Raw genomic sequence first — 23,196 nt, 5'->3', positions numbered from 1 at the left:
AGCGGAGTAGTGTGGGAGAACTTCGGAAGGTTGAAGACCAGTCGAGCTGCTGCATTGTGGATGAGCTGCAGAGGACAAATGGCGGTAGCGGGGAGACCTGCCAATTAGAAGACAATAAAGGAACATGGGAAACAAAATGAAGTTACATGTAACTTGTCCACATATAGCTTACTCAAATTGCTAATTAAAGTGATAACAAAAACAAAAGGATTTATGTTTATTAGCAGTTAAAAAACTCCAGCCAGTGATAAAGATGAGTAGTATAATTGTTATAAATACTATTAATTGGACTTATTCAGGCCTCAAACGGCGGCGGTCCTTCTCGGCAAACTGGATATTGTAACCAGGGATTAAGGCATTCGTTTCCAGGGCAACGGCCACGAGGAAATGTTTGACTGAATACCGCTGTAAAGTGGAGGATTTGGTGTCCCGGTCCAATCCTTTGAGTCAGTGCCCTTCTGATGCCTTTTCTACCCACTCGGTGCCATCTCCACCGTGCAGACCGGAGGGGCCATTTTCAAACCTCACAGCAGGTTTTATGATTACGCGGCCAATCCAAAGCGCTCCGAAGTATTTCTTGCCCTCTAGCACGTGCATTTCTTAATGGCTCGCTTGGTAGAAAAGGACACGACAACATGCAGGAAAACGCTGGTTTTCTCATCTTGATTCTGTTGAAGTACCAGAGTTCTTTCAGTCCGGAAACCACCTGGAAACGTAGATCAACCACCTGTCATGGCTCGGTTCATTTCAGAGGGAGGATATCTATCTCTTTAGATCCAATGTTAATGAAACAAAAGTCTTCATGTCATTATCTTAACACACAAACTTGAACAAGGAGTTGGTCTTTGCTGTTGGGTTTGACCATTGGCTCAAAACACCTTAAATATACTTTCTCCAGTAGACAAAGCACAGCAGAAATCCACTTGAATCAACTGCTACTTTAAAGCGTCTGGTTTTCACCATCTTACTCTGTACTTTTTTCACTTCCAGAGCGCCCACCTGGCGCTGATCGACGCCCTGATGATGGCGCACACGGTGGAGACGGTGAGCGTTGAGAAGGTGGTGGCCTGCATTCGTCAGTATTCGTCCCGAGACCCTGAGGTGGAAACACCTTATGATACAGAGGACGCCGTCAACACCTGGATCAACAAGGTGGGGACACGGTGTCTCTTTTTTTTAATCATAGATATAAAATATGACACATTTGACCCTCCTTTTCCCCTACTCGTGATCTCAACCTGTTTCTGGCACCAGACCATGTAAAGTCCAGACTTTTTGCACTTTCGCACACAGAAAAACAGCTACACCAAATGTCGCCTCATGCTAAGACATTCCTCGAGAAAACAAGCACATGGCAGTTTCTCTGGACGTACTGCTTTTAAATAGGAGGTCGATTGATGTCATGTGATTTGCTGTTGATTGGGTGCTCAAGTAATATTTCACATAATCTTTCTTGTAAAAAACGTATGGAAAGCCAATGCATAGTCTTTAAAAGCGTTCCATAAAATGCATTGCTACAGTACCTATTAGACATCACAAAATGTAACCGAACACCCTTTGAACCTCCACCGACAGACCAATTGTCAGTAGTGGGGGCGAGTTCCAAGGTCTGGAACCAGGCTGCTTACATGCGCCGTGTTTGTCAGCGTTTTTACGTTTTGAAGGGTTTTGGGAACATGGTCTGCACGGGCAGATGGACTCCTCCATACCGTCCAACAGGCTCCAGTCTGTTTACATTCTTCTAGTAGGAACAGTGCGCTGCTGCCAACTATGAGCTCCACACACACACACACACACACACACACAATAGCTAACAGGTGTGGTCATGGAGTCTCACCGATTGGACATACTTTAATTCTCAAAGATCTTAAAATCTACTGGCTATTCTTCTGATTCCTGCTTTAAGTGAATCCAGATGAATTTGAGGAGACACAAATTGTAAAAACACAAAAAAGTCATAATAACAAAATTAACCAAAATGGTCAAAGAGCAATTGTTTATTCACAATCTCCCGTTATTATTGTTATAGCGGTGAAAAATGACATTGTTGTCAACTTAATCGTCACTGTTCTTAGAAAACAAGTAACGTTCTGCATATTGTCTATTAGTCATCATCTGTGATGATACTGAAATGTCCTTTGTCTCTCAGGTAAACGAGTACCTGAAAGACGTCGTAGCTCAGGATCAAAGGAAGCGGGAGACGGAGAGCGCCGAGCCTGCTGGGAGTCCTCGGGTGGGTGCTTCTCTTTTTCCTTCAACCAGTACACAAATACATACAGATGTCACGAGTTTGATGGACACTTAAAAGCAAGCTTAAGTGAAATCTTTGGCTACACTTAATTGATTTTGCACAACATTCTCCTTTTGTGTTACCAGAGTGATGTGACACTTTAATATCTGAGACTAGTTTCCTCGAGAAGATCTAAAGCCCCTAGAAACCCAGAAAACATCAAAGAAAATCTCTGAGCTTTAGCTGGAGATCAGTCTGCCTTTTTTTGAATTGGAAAGAGAGAGAATGCCGGCCTGCATCTCCACCATTATAATGAGTTTATTCACCCTGATGAGGGCACAAGCTTCCCTCACTTCATTTGCTTTAACCAACAGATCTGTGCTTGAGTGTTTAGCCATGTTCAGGATGCTCTCTGCAGTCCAAACATCTTATACAAATCATTCTAGACTCAGCAGTGATTTATAGTGCATGTGCATTTTAGCAACTAGAGTAATCTGTGTTTGGATTCTGTAGTTTAGACCACATTTGCATTAAACCGTTCGCTGATCCACTGAGTAATGCTCGGATTCACTTGTTATATGGAAATCTCACAAATGACCACGTTAAAGCTTTTCGCCACACATAGATTCCACCGTATTCAGTTTTTTTGTGTCAGCGCTACACTTAATATGTTGTGGTCAGAATTGGCATTGGGGGGAGGAGCAAGCGATGTCACACACAAATGAACGATTCAATGTTTTTTGAAAGTTGTATTCAGTGAGGCCTAAAAGTAATAGACTCACTGCACGCACGTTAGACAAGCACACTATAAAGATACTCTTTCAGCAGCAGCACTCACTCTACTCCCTCTTCTGCCCTTCATTTTATTCTATCTACCTGTGCAAAGTCAACCTGCCCTCGTTCTCTAGTCTCTCCTCTTCTCCACCTCAGACCTTTCCTCACCTCTCCTCCTGGGCCATGCGTCCTTTGCCAGCTTCCCCTCTCTCTCGGTTTATGTCAGGCAACACACGCTCAGTGATGCCGCTTTGAGGAAACGTTCAGTGAGTTAGAAAGTCTACCTCAGGGGAAATATTGAAACCCCGTCTCTTGTGTTTTAGCCCTGAGAAAGTTGAAATTGAGCAATGCAGTGTGTGTGGTTCCCTTCCCTGGGCACACTGAGTTTGATGCTGATCTGACGAGTCAGTGTGCACACGCAGCAGCGCACACCCCAGTTATCCCACATGAACACACACATTTTTTGACTTTTGATATGTGACCATTCATTTTATCTTTAGATCTTTTTTTCGAATGCCGGTTGAAGAAAGACAGAGGAAATATGCACTCTGCAGGCTGGAGCTAGTGTGTCTGCTTAGAGTTTAAATAATAATCAGAAGTACCCAAGTACCCAATAACTATCAACAAGAAGACGAGTGCAGGACTTCAATTTGTGCCATATGAAGACTCGATGAAATAACGAGCCGTTATAGAACTTCTCTGCGCGTTGATTACGGGACAGTTTTTGAACTTGAATTTGTGTCTGACTTCAGTCAGGGGACGTTGCATAATAACTGCAGCTGCGTTGGCAGAGGAAGGCAGGCACAGTCAGCTTCTTGAATATATGAATGTAATAATAACTTTGGCTCCATCCCACGTTTTTTTTAATCTTTTGCCTTTCGGTATTGAAGTTTGTATTTGTTTCTTTGTCCTTTTCTAGCAGTCAGGCCAAAACACACACACACACATATATATATATATATATATATATATATATATATATATATATATATATATATATATATATATATATATATTTATATGAGTTGATTGGCCCATCAGAACAGTGTAAGGACGTCTTTACATGGAGAAAAAACAATAATTCAATCAAAAATAGTGCACTACCATTTTTCAGGGAGGATGTTTTTTTTCTTCTTTTGCTGATGTCTGGCAGCTCTTTCTATCCTCCCTCTATCGCTCCCTCTCAAGACCTCCCCCCTTCTGTCTTTGCCGTGTGACTGCAGTGTGAGTCACGCATGCAACCTCTCCCTCAGTCAGATCGAGACGCTACGACAACACCGTCAAGATCACCAGGTCCTCGGTTGAGCCCGCGGCCCCGTGGCCAGCGGCGAGGGTGGGCGCCGGGCGGGAGGGGCCGTGGTCAGTAACTGGAGGGGCAACGACAGGACGGACGAGCGAGGACTAATCTGAGCTGAGCCGGGCTTCAGAGGATGAACTTTGATGGGAAGAGGGGAAAGTTACAGGATGATTGCAGTGCAGATGGATGGGGGGCATGCGCGTGCACGTACACACAAGCGTAGTAGGCGTGTGTGTGTGTGTGTGTGTGTGTGTTCTATAAGGAGATGATGAATGAGGGGCCCTCACCTCTCCCCAGGGGTTTGATTGGTTATAACAGATTTTAAACGCTGCTTGAACCTGCTTAACCCGCAGTCTGAGATCATCTCTTGAGATGAACGGTCTTCTTCTTTCAACTAACTGGGGCAGCAAAACCATGAACTCAATGCTAGTGTCTCTGGCTATTCAATAAAAGTTTTGTCATTAGCAAAAAAAAACAGTTAGAAAATCAGCCAGCCTGAGTTTCACCCTCAAAATAAACCCTGCAGTATTTTTTTCACTCTTACTTTTCAAATGGGGCGGCACGGTGGCGTGGTGGTTAGCACTGTCGCCTCACAGCAAGAAGGTCCTGGGTTTGATTCCGCCCAGTGGCCTTTCTGTGCGGAGTCTGCATGTTCTCCCCGTGTCTGCGTGGGTTCTCTCCGGGTTCTCCGGCTTCCTCCCACAGTCCAAAGACATGCTCTGGGGATCAGGTTAATTGGGAACTTTAAATTGCCCGTAGATGTGTGAATGTGAGTGTGAATGGTTGTGTGTCTCTGTGTAGCCCTGCGATTGGCTGGCGACCAGTCCAGGGTGTACCCTGTCTATCGCCCGAAGTTGGCTGGGATGGACTCCAGCCCCCCCGCGACCCTGTGTGCAGGATAAGCGGTTTGACGATGGATGGATGGATGGACTTTTCAAATGTTGTACTGAGAGGACTAGAAACATACAAAGTATGTGGTGCTGTGCATAATGGACCGTTTCTGCAATCTCACTATTATCCGACTTGGAAATATTTATTTCAAGCAAGTACTTTTACTACAACACAGCAAGAGTCACATTCATGCTGCACGTATCAGTTTCAAAGGCGGTCCATTCACCGGCAAATAGATAAAACAGATTAACTAATCAAATGATTAGATTACATCACGTGTGTTCCTCTGATGGCATCAGACTCCTGCTATTGACTGTAAATTCCATTCAGAGAGCTGTCACGTTAAACCCAAGAAAGCCTCCTTTTGCTGTCTTTATTCTTCATTTTGGGGGTTTCTGTACAAACGGCTGTATTTTCCTCGCGAGCCACGGCTCTCTGTTTGAAGTTGAGCGCGTGGCAGATCGTGTTACTGTTACATGTCACATTTGGTTCTTTGATGCTTGTAGGTAGTCTGGGAATTAGCTATTAACCGAGCCTCTCTGGAATCAGCTGACATTGTCGGGCGGACAGATGACAGCTTGTTTTCATTTATACGGTGGGGTTGTTATTTAGTTATTTGGGCTAACTTAACACCCTCCTCTTTAGGGACCGATTTTGTTGGGGTCATACGGGTGCTTCTTGATGCCAAGCTTCATCTCAGCAGTTTGAACTCCCACAATTGACAGCTTTAAAAACACCGGCAATGAACATTTTTGAGATTTAGTCTGAACACCAACAGTCAGGGAGTGTATCTTTAAAACGGTATAAGGACCTATTAATTTACAAAATCCTACATGTAGCTTCCTAATGATCCATATTCCTGTCACACATTTGCTTCATATGGGCTTTGTTGTTTCACCTGTCAGCTGTAGTGGCATTTTATTTGAGGGAAACCTGTATATGATCTGGTCACTAAACTCTTATTCTGTAAATACATGAGCAGTAAAAGCCAAAACACACACATCGTCATTACACTACACAATATCTGGGTTATTTGTGAGCTGCTATTTGTAAGTTCTCTTTGGATTTCTGCTTCGTGTTTTACTAATCACATAACTAACTAATCTCACTAACAGGTCTTTATGTCTTTGTTGTTGTCTTTTCATTCGCTGTGCTGCTGCAGTCTCCAACCAAGTGGTATATGAAGCTTGTGCCCGTAAGTCAACTAATCTGTGCTACCCTCTTCCATCTACGTATCCATGGTGACCGTCTCTGCTCCCTTCTGCATGTCTTGTCTCGGTTGCCATAAATGTTTCACATGTGTGCACATGAACCTGTGAACCCGACAATTACACGATAACAGCTTTTCTCGTTCTCCCAGTTTTAATTAACAAGTGTTCCCTTAATTCCGCATCCACAAATACTACTTTACAGTAAAAATGTAAAATCCCTGGCATACAGACATTTGGAATAAGTGTATTTAAGACTACGTCCTTGTATTTTTTAATGTGAAGGTCCTTATTAGTGGAACTGGACACCCATGAGGAATTGCTAAAGAGGTCCCAAGGGATTAGCCCCAAAAATGTAATAAATGCTTAATTTTATTAGAATTTAAATTCATATTGTGGACGCCTGGGAGCATTTGGCATGGAACGTTCCAGAGTCCCTGCACCAGCTCTCATTGTGGGCTTTCTTGTAACATTATCTCTCTTTGACTCATACATTTAGTAGGTTTTAGTGGAAGGCCGAATGTAAATATGTTTGCCATTGTGCTCCACTTATAGTTAACATAACAAAAGAAAACTGGCACATCAATGTATGTTTGTAAGACAATATTAAAGTTGAATTGAAAAGCGGGTGGGAACAACTCTCCCTGCAAAGCAAAAATGACCTACTTTCTTTCAAGAGTGCTTCTAATGAAGCCTGGAAACGTGTTCTAAATTGGTCAAAGATCCAATAAAGGCACAACTGCTGTGACGGTCAAACTGCCAGACATCACTAATTTAACAGGAAAGACAAACAACAGTCTGGCCCAACAGGTACTGTAGATTGTCTGCACAGTGCAGATTGATTTCTAAGTGTTTAATGTGACGCAGGCGCGCTACAGGAAGGAGCAGTCGTCCACCCAGCTGGTTCCCTGGATCCCCCCAGTGGACAACCTGCTGAAAGACAGCGCGGACGGCTCGGCGCTGGGCGCTCTGCTCCACTTCTACTGCCCTCAGCTGCTGCCGTTGGAGGGTAAGGAGCTAACGGTTGGTTTGGAACAGGACGCCCGGCAACACGGCACAAGGTTCAATCTATCTGCAGGGACTCTAAAAGACCAAAACAAATAAAAAGGGAAATGCAAAATACACACATTTAGAAACACAGTGTCTGGCCCTTTATACTGTTTCTGCACTTTGAAATCAAAGCTGTTAAGCTGTGTACATATTTCAACTTTACGCTACAAAAAAGATAGCTGAGCTTTAGCATGGATAAGTTAAATGGGGAATACTTTTAAGATCACATTTATAAAAAAATGGTGAGAATGCGGTGGAGGTGTGATTTGTGCCATTTTGAGCACCGGCTCGAATGGCTACTCAAAGATCAGTCATGAACAAAAGATGCAACGTAATCTAATCACTTTGCTAATGAAGTGTGTTGACTGCAGGCCCACAACACACAAACACACACGTAGGATAAACAAAACAAATTTACACACAAACGTTCGTCCGGGCACCAAAGATCACTCACGTGACGCTGTATCAACACACAGCTCCGCCTACGGATTGAAGACGTGCTAACGTGTGATTGTCATGATTGGTCAGTGTCAGGGGGTCATTGTGCTTTAACGGCTCAACACTTCCTTACTAAAGCTCCTTCAACATCGAACTCAACAACGCTGCACCGGCCTCTGATCCCAAAGGGCACCTGTGTTTTCTAAAGAGAACCCCTCTAACGTCCCCTCTAAAGTCGTACTGACGTCACACTGACACCCGATGGCTCCCTTTGCCTTCATCTTCCCAGACGTCTGCCTGAAGGAGAACATGACGCTGGCCGATCGGCTGTACAACCTGCAGCTCATCCAGGACTTCTGCAAAGACCACCTGAGCAGCTGCTGCCACTTCAGCCTGGAGGACATGCTGTACGCCTCCTCCAGCATCAAGGTACGCGCTGCACTCCACACGGAGCTTTCACACTGAAGTGATTCCTCTTACTTCAGTATCAAACTGTTGCCTGGGACCTGTTTGGTTGTGTCAGTAAGCTACTGCAGGTCTTCAACAAAATGAAAAACCTGCACCGGCTGTATTTAGTCTTTTTTTTTTGTCATTTTAGCATTTCAGTTAGTGTGTAGTCGTCCAAACGGTCTTGGAGATCTAAAATGTGTGCGTGTCCACAGGATGTAGAAAGGCCAATTGTAGTATAAAATATGACCTCACATTTTTCAACCCTTTTACGAAATAACAGATGAAGTGTTTTGTGGTTGTTTCCATGAGCCCATACAAGTCATGGATGTATTCATTCATTCATGAGTTCTTCATCAAATGTGATGTGAAAACCATGTGGAACGGCATCCAGTGAGAAACGCTAAACCAAACAGGAGGAAGGAGTTTTGTGGGCCAGTGTAGTGAGTCATGCTGTGGAAAACACATCCAAACCCAAACCACGATTGTGTTGATCTACGCTGCTCTCACAACATGGTGTTTTTTCATCCTCTTTTTAATTTCCTGTCTCTTTCTCTTTTCCTTTTTCTTTCCTTTTCTTCCTTTGCTAATTTGCCTTTCAACACTTCACTGGCTTGTCTTACTTTCTCTCTTTCCGTCTCTTTTCACTCAGACTTTCTGGGATTTTCTGCAGTCATACTTTGTCTCGCTCCGTGTCCTCGCCCTTTCATAATCCGTCATTTTCTTATTCCACGTGTCTCTCGCTGACTCAGAAATGAGAGACAAACACAGACTCTTGTTGTCCTTCTGTCTTGTCCTCATCCATCTTGCACAGAAGCCGGGTTCATGGCAAACAAGGTCTCACGTTGGAGAAGCACGTGCTAAATTTAACAAATGTGTGTGTGTGTGTGTGTGTGTGTGCATGACTAATAGGACATTCATGTAAAAGAACAGCGTTCGCTCTATAAAATATCACCCTTGTTGTGTCGTCGGCTGAAAACCTTTTGAACCGAATGGCCACGACGTGTCAAAACAGAGACTCGGCCTCAGGATTGTTTCCGGGGGTTCGTTCGTAACTTTGCATCCTCGCTGCGGGCTCGCGTTTGTCCCCGATGTGTCCCCAACGTGTCCAGCTCAGTGAGCAGCTGCAGAATCAGTAAAAAGAGCTGATGTGCGTGGATGCCTTTGACCGTGCCTCAGCATGTCTTCTGACAGAGAAAGCTGTTGTCCTCAGCACAGGACACAGGTCATTGAAAAGACAAACATCCCGATGTCTCGTCTCAGCAGACTTCAGACTTCAGCCTTCACAGTCAATGTTAAAACATGCTGTTAACTTGATGAAAGCAAAGCGAGATGATTGGCTGGCTGGACCCCCCACCGGCTCAAAGCTCGCACACGACAAAAACGCAGAGCATGAAAAAACAAAAATAATTGAGTTGCTCGAGCCGGCCGGCAGCAGTATTTTGCTGACACGGATTTCATGAAGGGTAAAGAAAAATCCCAGCAGGGCAGATCTATTTCCTGAGAGCAGGAGTGCAGAACCAGTTCGACTCTGTAACCTTGACCCAGTTTCCAGGCAGTCACACCCTCAGCGGCACGTCACCCTGATAGAGACCTTATTATAGAGATTGAGCTGAGACACTAGTGTGCGGGGGGGTGTATGAGAAGGGGGGGGCGGTGTTGTTGTATAGAATATGGAAACAGGAGAGAAGAGTTATCATTATTGATTCATTTGATCAAATGTAATCAAAGGTGTTTGACTACGATGACATACTCAGATATCTCATCTTTGTCCAACCAAAAGTCTAAGACCCAAATATTCATTTATAACAAGGAGAAGCAAGACATTGCTGAGGATTTCTCATCTGAGAAAGAGGTTGCACAATCGACCGCTAATCTAAACACATTGATAGAAATATGAAAACATGACGTTTTTTAAGGAGATCTCTTAATTGAGCTCTTGAGACACTTTAATAGATATTATCAGTCATCCGCGGAAATCAGACCTGTGCAGATATTTGGAAATGATAATGAAGTGTCACAGCTTGAGGATATGCTGGCTGTGTGTGTGCGTGTCACACACACACACACACACACACACACACACACACACACACACACAGATACCAGGCTGTGTTTGTTTGCTTGTATATTTATTCAGACCCCATTAGCTTTTGCATGGCAGCAGCTATTCTTCATGGCACCAAGCGGTTTACATGGAGACAGTACAGAAATACACATTCACTCTTCTTATAACGAATCACTAACATAACACATCGTAACACGCGGCCCCTATAAATAAAACCACGTCAGTTCTGTGGCGTCCCAGTGTCTCACTCTATGTGAGGGTTTGTTCTCTCAGGGTACCACACAAAGAGAGGGGAGAATATACATATAATTCAATAATGTGTATGTTTGGGAGAAAAAAGCAGTATGTCTCTATGAGGGACAATAAACTTCCAGTACCCATCCCCCAAAGCCATAGAACACACACGTGTCCTTTCCTGAAGGACAGCGGGTCGGTAAATCACGCCAACCCACTCCTCTTTACTGCCTCTTTATTTAATGAATTCACAGTACGTATAAATGACCATCTGTGGATCCAAAAAGGGAGAAATTCAACACACCGGTTTGTGGCAGCAGACGTGCCGAGGTTGCCCCGAGGAAAGGCAATTAACACACTTCCTCCTGTTCATAAGCCGCCTCTTCAATGTGGCTTTTAGTGTGCGGATCATCTGCGGTCAGACTATGAGAAATCAGCGATGAAGTGCTCCATCGGCTAAAACTCGCCACCCTGTGTTACCGGAAAAGTAAAAAATAAGCCTTAGACTTGGTTGCCTGTCAGATTTATAGCTACTGTTTTATTGTCTCTGAGTAATTAGTTAACAGTGGGATTCACAGTGAGTGTGGCACTGGGATCAACATCAAGTCATTTGGTTTTCAGTGTCATAAGTGGAGTTTTTTGTTTTTCAAGTTTTTTGTTAACTTGAAGCGATGTCTTTGTTTGGCTACACGAATATTTGCACAATAGTTCATTTTTCATTATATTTTTTTAGGGCAACTGAGCCCTACGAAGTTGTCGCTAAATCAACGGAAGGAATTTTTCCAAGTTGAGTCTGTCTGGCCGGCCGGCTGCGGGACTTAAATCCTTTAATCAAATCAACCCCGTGGCCCCATGATTGTTGACATTTATGCCCAGAGGAAGCTCAGTGTGGGTTCAAGCCCGACGTCTTTCTGTGTTGGATAATGCAATTTATCGGCCTGTTTATGTGTATTTTTATCGTTTGCCAACCCAAAGCATTGGTATTTAGATACACAGTTTGTGCTCATCCATGCTCAGTGGATTAGCGCCCTCCGACCCCCACCCCTCTCCTCTCTCCTCGTAATCACCAATGAGGATCCTGTTTTCACCCTGAGCGTGACACACTCTCCAGACGAGACAGACCTGGCAACGCTGCAGACTTGCCCCGGGTCCTGATGTCAGTACAGGAGGAGATAGGTGTCGTGGTAGCTGGTTGTTTGGGGTCCGCGTGACTGTGTGTGTGTGTGTGTGTGTGCTGCTGACTGGTGGTGTTCAGCGCTCACACCTGGTGTTTTAGTCGTACGGCAGACGGAAAGGGAGAGGCCAGGAGAATTTTCTTCTGTTCATCTTACACCGTTGAGGAAGGCGTCACATGCTGAACACACCTAAAGGTAACATTGGCATTTGATTAGTGGTTTGTGTTAGAGTTTTGCAAAATGGATATACACAGAAAAAGGCGATGGATAGGATTACAATTTCTTATTGACTAATTGGCAAAAACTATCCGGAGGAACCAAAATTGCAAAAATATGTTTGAAAAGATGAGAATTCAACATTTTCGTGCTGTACTTACTCAATTGCTTTGTTAACCATGTGGGATTGAGCGTCTCACGGCTGGACGTTGTCCTAGCGGCACACTTCTTCACACGTTAATGTCTAATAGTGTGATGGAACAAAACACTCCAGAAAATCTGCTAAATGCTGCAGTAACACCCAAGGGAGACCAGTGCTACTGGTGTTAATTGCCTCTGCCCCTCCTGTGGTGCTTTGGTGCTGGAGTTGGCAGGCTTGGTGGGGGGGTTGCTGGAATGACGTGTGCTTGGTGGAGTGAAATGTTGCTGATGGGACAAATCAGGTATCCTTAGAGCTGAGCCATGCAGCACTGTCTTTGTCTGGGGACCGTGGCAGGGAGGGGGCGTGATTCTTCAAGGTCGTTCCTGCTTCATTTCCCTCGTTTTGCATATTGTGTCCACATGTGTGTTTGTGAGTGCCGGCATGTGGCAGACAAAAGAATTGAACCATGTGGTGTTTTTGTGTATTCTTTGATAAAGGGCACATATGTTAAGTCCAGTGTGATGATCAATCATTGTCCTCACGCATTTCCTCTGGTTTAAAAGGGAAAAACGTTGGGTTTTGGCAAACGTTATACAGAGAGAAATTACTTTGGAAACATGCAATTTGACCTCCCGCTGCATCTTGACCTGATTCAGACATGGACACAACGAGACTCCGCAGTTCAAAAATTCCTTCAACATTTCTTCCCCAATCTAATTCAGGTTGGCTGCTGGATTGCATGCTCGTGATTGAGAAGGGGAAAAAACAACCGACCTCCGTCTTACAAAATTAGGTTAATGCTGTAATCCCTTGCCTCCACTGCCACAGGTACTGTTGGCATGTGGAAGATTAGCTGATCTAGCATTTGAAAAGCCATGATGTTGGTTACATTGTCTTATTTTGCATTAACCTTTACAGTGGGAAACGTCTGACTCCTAATACGTCACAAAATACATCTCTTTAATTTACGTAAACGTCACAGTTTTTTTAAATCCCTTGCTAAAGAAGTTGAGGAATATAGATCCCTTTTAAATGACGTCATTGCAGGTTGAACTACATAACGATACAAGCTAAATAGGATACTTGGAAATGGAGATTGGTTCGTTGTTTTTATCCAGAGAAATGGTAATATGCATTCACTCAGGCTTCTAAAAGGGTTAGCAGTGACACCTGCTGGAGAATAAGGTCAAATTAAATTGCTTTTGATGGTGGTTTGGTGAATTGAGGATAACGTGACACATACAAGGGGGACACATACAGAATGTGTTCACTGTAACAGGAGCTGTATTGAGTGATTATATATTACCAAACCTCATGATTTTAATCATAGTCTTGTTTGAATATTTTCCCAGAACAACTATTTAGTGTTCATGGCAGAGCTGTTTGGGTGGTTTGAGGTGGTCAAGCCGTCTTTTGTGAAACCAAGAATGCTGAACGACGAAGGCACAGGTAAGGTCTTAAATTCTGCCAACATGAAAACTTTCATAGTAGCGATAGCAAACGCCATGCTGAGAAAGAGGTAGCCATAGAGGTAATGCACCAGCAAGGCAACCGAGCACAGATTGGTCAGTTTTCTCTCATGTCTCACCTCAGAGCCCTCATCCTTGTTGAAGACCATTGCAGCTGTCCCCATCTCCAAGGTAACCAAGAGGAGCTTCATAGAAAGACCCCCAAGCCCTGAGAGGCCGAGGTATGCCGGTGCAAAAAATGCCATTTGAATTTAATGTAATCAGTAAAATTCACTCAATGTAGTAAAATGCATGAGCTGTTGAGTGGAGCTGCTTTTCGGTTGGTTGTTTACACCAGCTAGTGGGCAGCTGGCAGATGTGGAAATTAATAAGCGACATAGGATGAACTAGTACTGCATCATATTTATTTGGACAATCCAATGCTAAAAGTATGCCTTTAATGTATTACATTTACGATTCATAATTTACTCTTTTCTCTAGTCTGCCCCTCCGTCCCCAGCCTCGAAACTCAGGTAATCTTTATTCATTTATTTGTAGATTTTGTTTTTTTTTACAGTAAAACTGTTCAAACTGTACAACATTACATTACAATATTGATGCTTTTAGGATACAACTTGACAACGGATTCTTTCTTTGCCTATTGTTATCCAGGAGAGATCAAGAGGTCAACCTCAATGTCCTTTGTCGATGGCAACCTCGGCACCTGGCCCAAAGAAAAACGGTTAGTAATATTACTGTCCTGTTCATGTGCTGCTCATTTAAAAACACCCGATGCCAAGTGAAACGATTATCTCTTGGGTATTAAAAAAAGGTGTATTGTGATACTTACAAATATTATTTCATTCCTTTTTTTAAAATATCTTTCTGTTAAGGTCTGGGCCTTACGGAGTGTCTTTCGACATACCCTTCGACAAAGAGGGCTCTAGTTCCGCCGGTCCGTCCTCTACACGCGGCATGGTCCGCTCCGTCAGCTCAGATGATGGTTCCGGCTTTAAGGTCCACCATCTGCCCCACGGAATGAAGCGTAACCTGTCCTTCCAGCCGGTGAACGGTCAGAATGTCGGCATCGAGGAGGAGGGCTGCCCAGACAGCCTGGCTGGTACGGAGCCTTGCATGCAAGCACCCACCAACGGACACAGAAGTGCCGTGGCAAGCACTCCCTCCATCGAGGAAGCCCTGGAGATTATCCACAGCCCAAGTAGACCCCCAGCGGAGGGGATCAACAGCGGTTTCTTCCTGCACACTCAGGGCCACCGGGCCGTCGTTGCTGTGCTGGAGCCAGTTTCAGAGTCCGACCCCAAAGGCCCTCTAAGCGCCACAGACACCACCGAGTTGGACACGGGGGTCCACATCCGGACAGAAGACATGCTGGATGAGGATTCCTCCCTGAAAGACTGCTCGATGAACATGGAACTAGATATAGACACGCCAAGCCCCTGCCCGAGCAGTCAGAGCAAATCCCCCATAGGCTTCAAGATGACAAGCTTTGCTGATCAGAAGAAAAGGAAGCATTCTCCATCATTGCCAGACTCGGGCAGGTGCAGCAGCAGCTCCCTTAAAACCACTCCCGAGGGCTCGGACTTCGCCCCCCCGTTATCTGTGTCCTGGGCCCCGACCCCTGAGCACAGCCCCGTCCATCAACAAACCCCACCTCCCCTCAAGGCTCGAGCGTCGCCCGCACCGGTACAACTGCCAGCCAATGACCCGGCTCAGGTCATGGCTACGGAGATGGTGGAGTTGAGGATGAGGCTGGAGGAGAAACGCAAGGCCATTGAAGCACAGAAAAAGAAAGTGGAGGCTGCTTTTACAAGACATCGGCAAAAGATGGGTCATTCAGCGTTCCTCAATGTGGTGAAGAGGAAAGGGGACGGGGCTGCCAGCGCAGAGGAAGGAGGCAAAACGAGTCCCACATTCACGTTCGGGAGGAGCAAGGCCGACACGCCTGATGGGGCAGAGCAAAGCGGCACAGCCTCCTGTTGGACAAAGTCACCTGGGTCAGGAGAAGACGGGGGTCAAGGCCATGCTCAGCTGACAGAGGTAGATCTCACAGAGTATACACGATCTATTGAGAAACTCAACCATTCTTTAGCCTTCCTTCAGACTGAGATGCAGCGACTGGCTCAGCAGCAGGAAGTGATCATGGCCATGAGGGAGAAACAACATCAGCAGGCGTGGGTGATCCCTCCCCCGCATACGAGCCCCTCGCCGCAGAAACAGAATCGAGCTGTGACTAGATCCTCAGGACCTTCATCTCCGGCCGACTCCCCTCGCTCCACCCATCGCTCCCCGACCAGCATCAAGCGCAAATCGGCCTCCTTCCACTCTCGCAATCCCCGCGCCGCCCGACCCAACGAGCTGAAGCTGGCCCCGTACAACCGGGTCCTAACCGCCCCGCAGTCTGTCGACAGCATCCCCAGGCTGCGGCGCTTTTCTCCCTGCCAGCCGCTGGGGAGTTCTTTTGTTTACATGGGGGAGAAACCGGACACCGTCGGTCCAGAGGCAGTAGCCTCAGAGGGAGATAACAGCGAGGGGGCAGAGTCCCTCCTTTCCCCGGAGAAGGAGAATGCCAGTACACCTGTAGCCGACCCACCGCCCTGCTCCGCAAACCTGCAGGAGGAAATAGAAAAAGCAGAGCCAGATTCAGTTCAGATACCAGTTGCAGACCCAAAACCAATAGAGTCATTTCCTGAGGTTCTGGCCCACCCTGTGGTAGAGACCTTCACCGTGACACCTACAGAGATTCCTCCCCGATCAGAAGCCTCGGGCCAAGTCAAGAGCAGCTTGATTGAGGTTCCTCTGTCAGTCCTGAAGCCCCTGGAGGATCTGACACTCTATGATGGTTTGGATTTGCAGGAGGAGGATGTGGAAGGCTCAGATCACGAACCTAAGATGTCTCGCGGTTTCTTCTTCAAGGTAGGCTGGTAATTCTAAGAACTGTCACCAATGGCAATTTTTTTAAAGCAAAAAAGCATTAAAAAAATTGTATTTGTACATTCATAGGAGTTTAATAATATTAATAACAATACATTTTATTTATAATGAACTCTTCATCAGCAGATCTGCTGATGAAGAGTGCGAGTTTCATGTACCAGTCGATGCAAATATTATGGTCAATACGGGTGGAGTTCACAAATAACAACAAAGAACCAGCTATATAGATTATTAAAACCACAACATCAATGGCAACCAGCTTCTAACATTGTAGTGACACTCTGTGCTAGATAGTCTAATGTTGCTTCTCTGACAGAAAGGCAGTTACATTTGGACCTGAGGAAGCAATCTAAGCTTTTACCAGTCTTGTTAAAAGATTTGCTCTTAACACCAGATGATGAATGGTTGAGGAAACCAAAGCTTTATTTTACCGCTGATGCTTTGTAGGGTCGCCTGCGTTGCTAGCTGCAGTCTAGGCTTCGATGTAGGTCATACAACTAGGGCTGTCGTGAATAATTCACACACAGCTGTGGAAATGTGGGGTTGGTGAAGGGTTTAAAAGATGGTGGATGTGAAGGGTGGATGCTGTGAGGTGGGCGAAGGATGCGCAAGTGAAAAACATCTCTAGATTAAACCGATTTGTACTGAAATTAGCAGCCTGGCGTACCTGTTTGAATCAAAACTGTCCAATAATACTAATAATATGGATGAAATGTGCATACATATGCTGCTGTTCCTCTGCCAGCCTTGACAGGATTTAGGGAATACCACACAATAATATGTGTCGTAGCAATACACGGCTCAGCTTGGCCCAAAGAGCAGCAGTTACAATGCAGTGACCTATACTAAACTACAACTAAAGGGTTGCTGGACCGTAGCTCAAGCTGTTTGCGGCTACTGACTTTGTTTCCTACACGACTCAGGAGGATGGGAATGCAGAGGAGAACATGGCTCAGAAGAGGGCTTCACTGTTAGAGAAGAGGATGAGGAGGGAGAAGGAGAGCCAGCAGAGGAAGATGCAGCAGGAGGCGGAGTTGGAGCAGAAGAAGGAGGAAGCTCGGTATGTCAATACTGTTAGTCCATTTATGTTTTCAACACACAGGTGTATTAAGTACTGGCGTGGTCACTAGCCTTTTCCTCCCCTTTCTATTTTCTTTCTTTTATTTATTTTTGTGTGCTAAATTTTGAAACATATAAATGAAATTCATTCTAAAACTGTATTTTTACTCCTGACTGGCTGTTCAGAATGAAAGCAGAGGAGGAGCGCACCAGGAAGGAGGAAGACAAGGCCAGGAGGGAGTTCATCAAGCAGGAATACCTCAGGAGGAAGCAGCTAAAGCTGATGGCGGATATGGATACTGTCATTAAACCACGACCAGTCGGGACCAAGCAGAGGCGGGGGCGTCCGAAGTCCATCCATCGCGACAGCATGGACTCCCCCAAAACCCCTGTCAGAGCCGCTACAGGTAACCATGGAGACAACCCTCACTCAGTGGGGTCATGGTCATCCCATCTGCCAAAAGGGCGCACTGCTGCCACTTTGCTTTGTGCCACGGGAGAATGTCATAATTACATGTATTACATACTTCAAATATATTATTTTTGTTGTACATAGTACAATGAAACAATTGGTCAATTTATTTTTAACTGGGGTAATTTTAATATTATTATTAGCAAATGCATTTTTTTATAACATCTTATGTTACAAAACAACACAGCACAACTTCACATTTGGGCTTGAATATGATAATATACACTAGAAGCATTGCAATGCTAGTGTGTGTCTGTATGTGCCAATAATACAAGACACTGTATAGTGTGCATGTATTACAGGATGTGTCCATGTGCATTTTCTGTGTACACCTGGATGTTAGAGTTCATTTTGTTCAAGACAGTGATGCTGCATTGCTGTGTGACAGGGTTGGCACCGAGCGCAGGGGGCAGCCTGGTGGTGTTGTTGGTGTTGTTGTTGTTCATGGTGTCATGCTGTGTCACATCTCGCCTCGCATCCAGGTTCACGACAAAGTGTCTTTTCAGTCTCCAGCTTGTCCCTGGCTTCCCTGAACCTGGGAGACAGCGACAGTGTTCACTCTGAGAAGAGATCCCCAAGGTGAGATGTTCTCTCTATCTGCTGCTGTAACATGGGAAGTTGTTTTTACTGTTTTGTTGTAGCTGTTTGATTTGAACTTAAAGTTTGGTGTTTTAGGGCACAGGTTGTCATACTGGATACCAGATGCATAACTGGGATTCACTCAGGAATGTAGGATGTGTTAAGTCAAACTAATGCCAGTTTTGTTGAAAGTCTCAAGGCAAATGTTACGTTTGAACTTTTCGAATTTTAAACATAATTCTCTCATTTATTTTCATGTGCATGCTGATATTTTCTGACCTCTTGTTGTTCTTAAGCCAATGTCTCCAGACTAACTCTAGTTCTTACGTTAAACATTTCTCCTGTATTCTTCTTTCTTCCTTCTTTGAATACTTTCTTTCCTGCGGTTTCACAAACATCAGAAGCGCTAGTTTAGCCTCTGGTGGTCTCTTCTTCTTTCTGAGCTCTCCTAAACTGAGAAGGAGAAGGTTAGTTTCTGCTTGGCAGTTAAGGCACTTCAGCCCCGTACTGCACCGAAAGCCTGTCTTCATTAGGGAGTGATCAGAAGCTTAAAGGAAAAGCCGCAAACTTCCTTATGATCGACTTCAAAGCACTTGTCTACTGCCACGCTTCGAGCAGCATCTCCTTCACTGAACAAGCGCTTGTCGTGTTCCACTTACCTTTCTGCTGAGCCCATTTCACACCTGATAAAACATCAGAGTAAATTGATTAGTTTTAGTTGGTTCTGCACAACACGCTTGGCATGTGAGACCCGTTTTATCAAGTCATTCAAGCCCACATTGTGTCCTACAATCTGCTTGTAGGATCACTTTTGCTTTTGAAACATGTGTTTCATGACTTCATGCATTATGTGTGATAAGCTGTATTCACATGGAAATCACTTCTTCACGTGTATAGGGGACACATGATGCACTTGCAGTGTGCTGCACGATAATGGATTGACCTTTTTTATTCACCTTGAATGCACCGGACTGCTTTATATCACCGCACTTATTGCCTGGGCTTACAAGCTTTGCTTCTTCACTGGTTACTGTAAATATGTACAACAGACAGATAACCAAGCTTCCTCTACTGTAAAGGATGAATCTATATCAACGTAAAGTAGACAGGGTGCACACAAAGGATACTAACCACCAGCCTAATATTCTAGCTTGCTTGTGTAATATTGCAGTAGTTTCCTGCCCTGTCGACAGCATGCTTTGCTGTGTGTTCAGAATCAGCACCTATGCAGAAAGGTAACCTAACACTCTGCGTGTGTGTTTATGCATGTGTGTGTGTGTGTGTGTGTGTGTGTGTGTGTGTGTGTGTGTGTGTGTGTGTGTGTGTGTGTGTATCGGGGGGTTCCAGACCAGATTCTGCAGATGGATTTCTGTCCCCCAGTCGATCTAGCAGCAGGAATGGAGAGAAGGATTGGGAAAATGGATCCACAACCTCGTCGATCACATCTAACACAGAGTACACTGGTAGGACAACTTGAGACAAATCTTCTTTGTTATTATTTGTCAATGCAAATGTTAAAAGAAGCTGACACGCCGGGTCAACCAGGAACGATTGGAGAAAGGATTCAATTTCAAGGCATAAATGGTAACATGCACTAATGTTATGGAATTACACCATGGACATAGCTAGGAATTTAGGAACGTTGTGTAAGAGTTGCATCTGATATTATTAGCATTTTATTTTTTGTATCTAAATTTATAGCTCAAATCATTTTCTCAGTGCATCCAATACCATGAGCAAACTGCATCCATCATTTATCAAATGAAAGTGTAAATTTAGGGAGGGAAGTTGACGCAACTGAAATAGTTGCCGTGGCAACAGTCCCATGCTCATGTTCTGTCCTCTGTTCCCATTCAGGACCAAAGCTGTACAAGGAGCCCAGTGCCAAATCTAACAAGCACATCATCCAAAACGCCCTGGCCCACTGCTGCCTCGCAGGCAAGGTCAATGAGGGGCCAAAGAACAAGATCCTGGAGGTAAGGCATGGGGCAATATCCATATATATATATATATATATATATATATACCGAGTCAGATGTCACCTGAACCATTGCATTCCTCTAGTATTCATGAACATACGATTTCAATTGAGCCCTTCTCCCCTCGACACTTACAGCAAATGGAGAAATCCGAGGCCACCAACTTCTTGGTTCTGTTCCGAGACTCCGGCTGCCAGTTCCGCTCTCTCTACACCTGCTGCCCCGAAATGGAGGAGATCAACAAGCTGACGGGCATCGGCCCCAAGAGCATCACGCGCAAGATGATCGACGGCCTCTACAAGTACAACTCGGACAAGAAGCAGTTCAGTCAGATACCAGCCAAGACCATGTCGGCCAGCGTGGACGCAGTGACCATCCACGGCCATCTCTGGCAAAAGAAGCCGGCCACCCCAAAAAAAGTAGTGCCTGCCCAGTCCTAGTGGAACTCGATACCCCAAACGTCACCGAACCCCCCCCCCCCCCCTCCCCCTCAAATGGAACGCACCCGATTCAATTTGCACTTCACTGTAAATATCCATGAAGATTCAAGCACCTGCAATGCCAGTTAGATGAATGCATATTTGACTATTCATGTTTGTTTTGTGTTATTCCTCTGATTGCATTCCTGTCCTTGTCTTTCCTCCTCGCTGTGGACGGGACATCGTGGGACTCAATGATTATGAACTGGAATGTGGGCCACTGTTGAAGAATGATGTAGACGCTTCCCACTTCTGATTGCGTGTAGTTTTTTGTCTCATATGTGCCAAACGTCAAAAAAGAGACTGAACGCGAGGACATTTTACTGAAGCACTGAATGTTTTTACGTCGTGTACAGTTTGATCTTTCTTAGTATTATGCTATTGATGTGTGGCCTTAAGCATGTCTTGTTTTAGCGTGTGAGGGAAATGGGTTGATTGTTAAACAGCATATACTGAGAGGCTTTTTTTGTAATGGGAGAACGCTCTCTTCTTTGTCTATGTGGGTGAAACGGTTTGTAGATTAATGTATGTAAAATTACCAAGGGCCAAAAAACGTATTGCATACAGCTAGCAATAGCCACACAGTACAAGTGTGCTCCGATTAACAAAGCCAAGCGGTTACAGCTTTTTCAGAAGCCTTTTTTGAGAAAGTAATTGCGGGACGTTTCTGTAGGTGGCTGCTTCTCAACCAGCAGAGCGTTTGGGTTCAAACGTATGATGTGTACAATATACAAATATGCTGTCATGTTTGTGGTTGTTTTGTCAGAAAACCCTCTCCTCATTAAACACAGAAGTAGTTGCAACCTCAAGGCGTACTCCGAGAAGTCACATTGACGGCCAGTGAAAATAAAAATCATCGTTAAGTTAACGTCACCTGGTTTCTTTTCACTTCACAAGGAAGCGTTGCTTCAGCCAAAAAAGATTGAGAACCTTCTAGATCACACTGATCGGTTCCCAGCAAATCTGTGACCAAATACATGCATTACTTAGATTGTTTATAGTTAATATAATGTGTGAAGTAATTGAATTCCCTTTTCTCTTCTTATACAAATCAGGATTTAACGTTTTTTGACTCTTTCTTCACAGTATTATATTTTAAGCTTCATACTGGGTTTATTTGCCTTAAGTTCTTCAACTATGAAACTTTAAGGCAGTTTTCGGAAAATCAATACATCTAAAATATGAAACCAGTCCTACACTTCTGGGTACCTGCTGCATTTTACATAACGCATCAGTGTGGACCCAAACTAAGCAATGTTTGCGGAACGTTACCGTTAAACATGACATGTCCTAAACAAACCAGTTGATTCTATTAGTAGGATAATTAAATGCATAAGATATTGCCAGGCAGAATGAGTTGTTGCTGCATACGGGTAGAGACTGATTGGCGTCAGTGTCACGATGCTTTGCCACCGAATGTCAAAGAAACACCATTCGCAGGTACATTTTCACCAAAAGCAATCTGCTTGCATGGGGATTGGTTTCTTGGTTACTGAAGGATATTCAGGACCAAAGGAAAGCATGTCCATGTTTTTGACAATGTAATCTAATATGATGTAGGTTTTTTCTTATAGGCTTATTAGGATTTGTTCAAATAAGCTTTTTTTCCCTGCTTCCGGCTGTTTCAGGCAAAATGGTTATTTTATCAGTTATAATATTGTACAGAGTTTTCCTGTTAACTCATATCTATTAACTAAGATTGCTTTGTTTTGTTTGTCAGACATTGTGCTGCCATTCAACGTACTGCTGAACGTGTCATTTATTATTTTTATTTTATTTGCCGTTTAATAAAACTAAGCATGGCCTCAGCATTAACGTGATGATAATTTGAACCAAAAATGAAAGTTTATTGTGAAGGGAGAAAAGATCACCACAGGCATATTGAGAAAAACATAATCACATTTGTATGGTTTCAGTTTGTATCAATTGATCGCAATTAAGGAAGAGTAAAGACAGCTTGGGTTGTCAGATCCGTATTTCTGTAAATAATCATCTTATTTTTACAATTTTGTAGAAACAATACGTCGTAGCAGCAGTATCGGTAGCTCTGTCCTGTCC

At 44.4% G+C, this 23,196-nt stretch overlaps 1 protein-coding gene across 7 annotated transcripts in view; it reads left to right on the top strand.

Annotated features, from left to right (window-relative positions):
* camsap2a (calmodulin regulated spectrin-associated protein family, member 2a) overlaps nucleotides 1-22,949 on the top strand; it is a 36,724-nt gene extending 13,775 nt beyond the window's left edge. The window contains exons 3-19 of one of the 7 annotated variants that reach the window (XM_040183710.2): nucleotides 991-1,152; nucleotides 2,150-2,233; nucleotides 6,355-6,387; nucleotides 7,268-7,409; nucleotides 8,178-8,317; nucleotides 13,523-13,619; nucleotides 13,764-13,860; nucleotides 14,120-14,151; nucleotides 14,291-14,360; nucleotides 14,512-16,552; nucleotides 17,494-17,630; nucleotides 17,816-18,036; nucleotides 18,608-18,680; nucleotides 19,082-19,147; nucleotides 20,028-20,143; nucleotides 20,538-20,656; nucleotides 20,797-22,949. In XM_040183710.2, coding sequence (XP_040039644.2) covers nucleotides 991-1,152; nucleotides 2,150-2,233; nucleotides 6,355-6,387; nucleotides 7,268-7,409; nucleotides 8,178-8,317; nucleotides 13,523-13,619; nucleotides 13,764-13,860; nucleotides 14,120-14,151; nucleotides 14,291-14,360; nucleotides 14,512-16,552; nucleotides 17,494-17,630; nucleotides 17,816-18,036; nucleotides 18,608-18,680; nucleotides 19,082-19,147; nucleotides 20,028-20,143; nucleotides 20,538-20,656; nucleotides 20,797-21,099 — 3,933 coding nt within the window. In that variant the 3' untranslated portion in view covers nucleotides 21,100-22,949. Of the gene's footprint in view, nucleotides 1-990; nucleotides 1,153-2,149; nucleotides 2,234-6,354; nucleotides 6,388-7,267; nucleotides 7,410-8,177; nucleotides 8,318-13,522; nucleotides 13,620-13,763; nucleotides 13,861-14,119; nucleotides 14,152-14,290; nucleotides 14,361-14,511; nucleotides 16,553-17,493; nucleotides 17,631-17,815; nucleotides 18,037-18,583; nucleotides 18,681-19,081; nucleotides 19,148-20,027; nucleotides 20,144-20,537; nucleotides 20,657-20,796 lie in introns of all 7 variants that reach the window. The other 6 variants (XM_040183709.2, XM_040183713.2, XM_040183712.2 and 3 more) reach the window with 6 other exon arrangements.
* Nucleotides 22,950-23,196: the final 247 nt, after the last annotated feature.

Source organism: Gasterosteus aculeatus, chromosome 8, assembly GCF_964276395.1.
Source record: "Gasterosteus aculeatus chromosome 8, fGasAcu3.hap1.1, whole genome shotgun sequence".
NCBI lineage: Eukaryota > Metazoa > Chordata > Actinopteri > Perciformes > Gasterosteidae > Gasterosteus > Gasterosteus aculeatus.
This window is presented reverse-complemented; position numbering and strand designations above follow the sequence as displayed.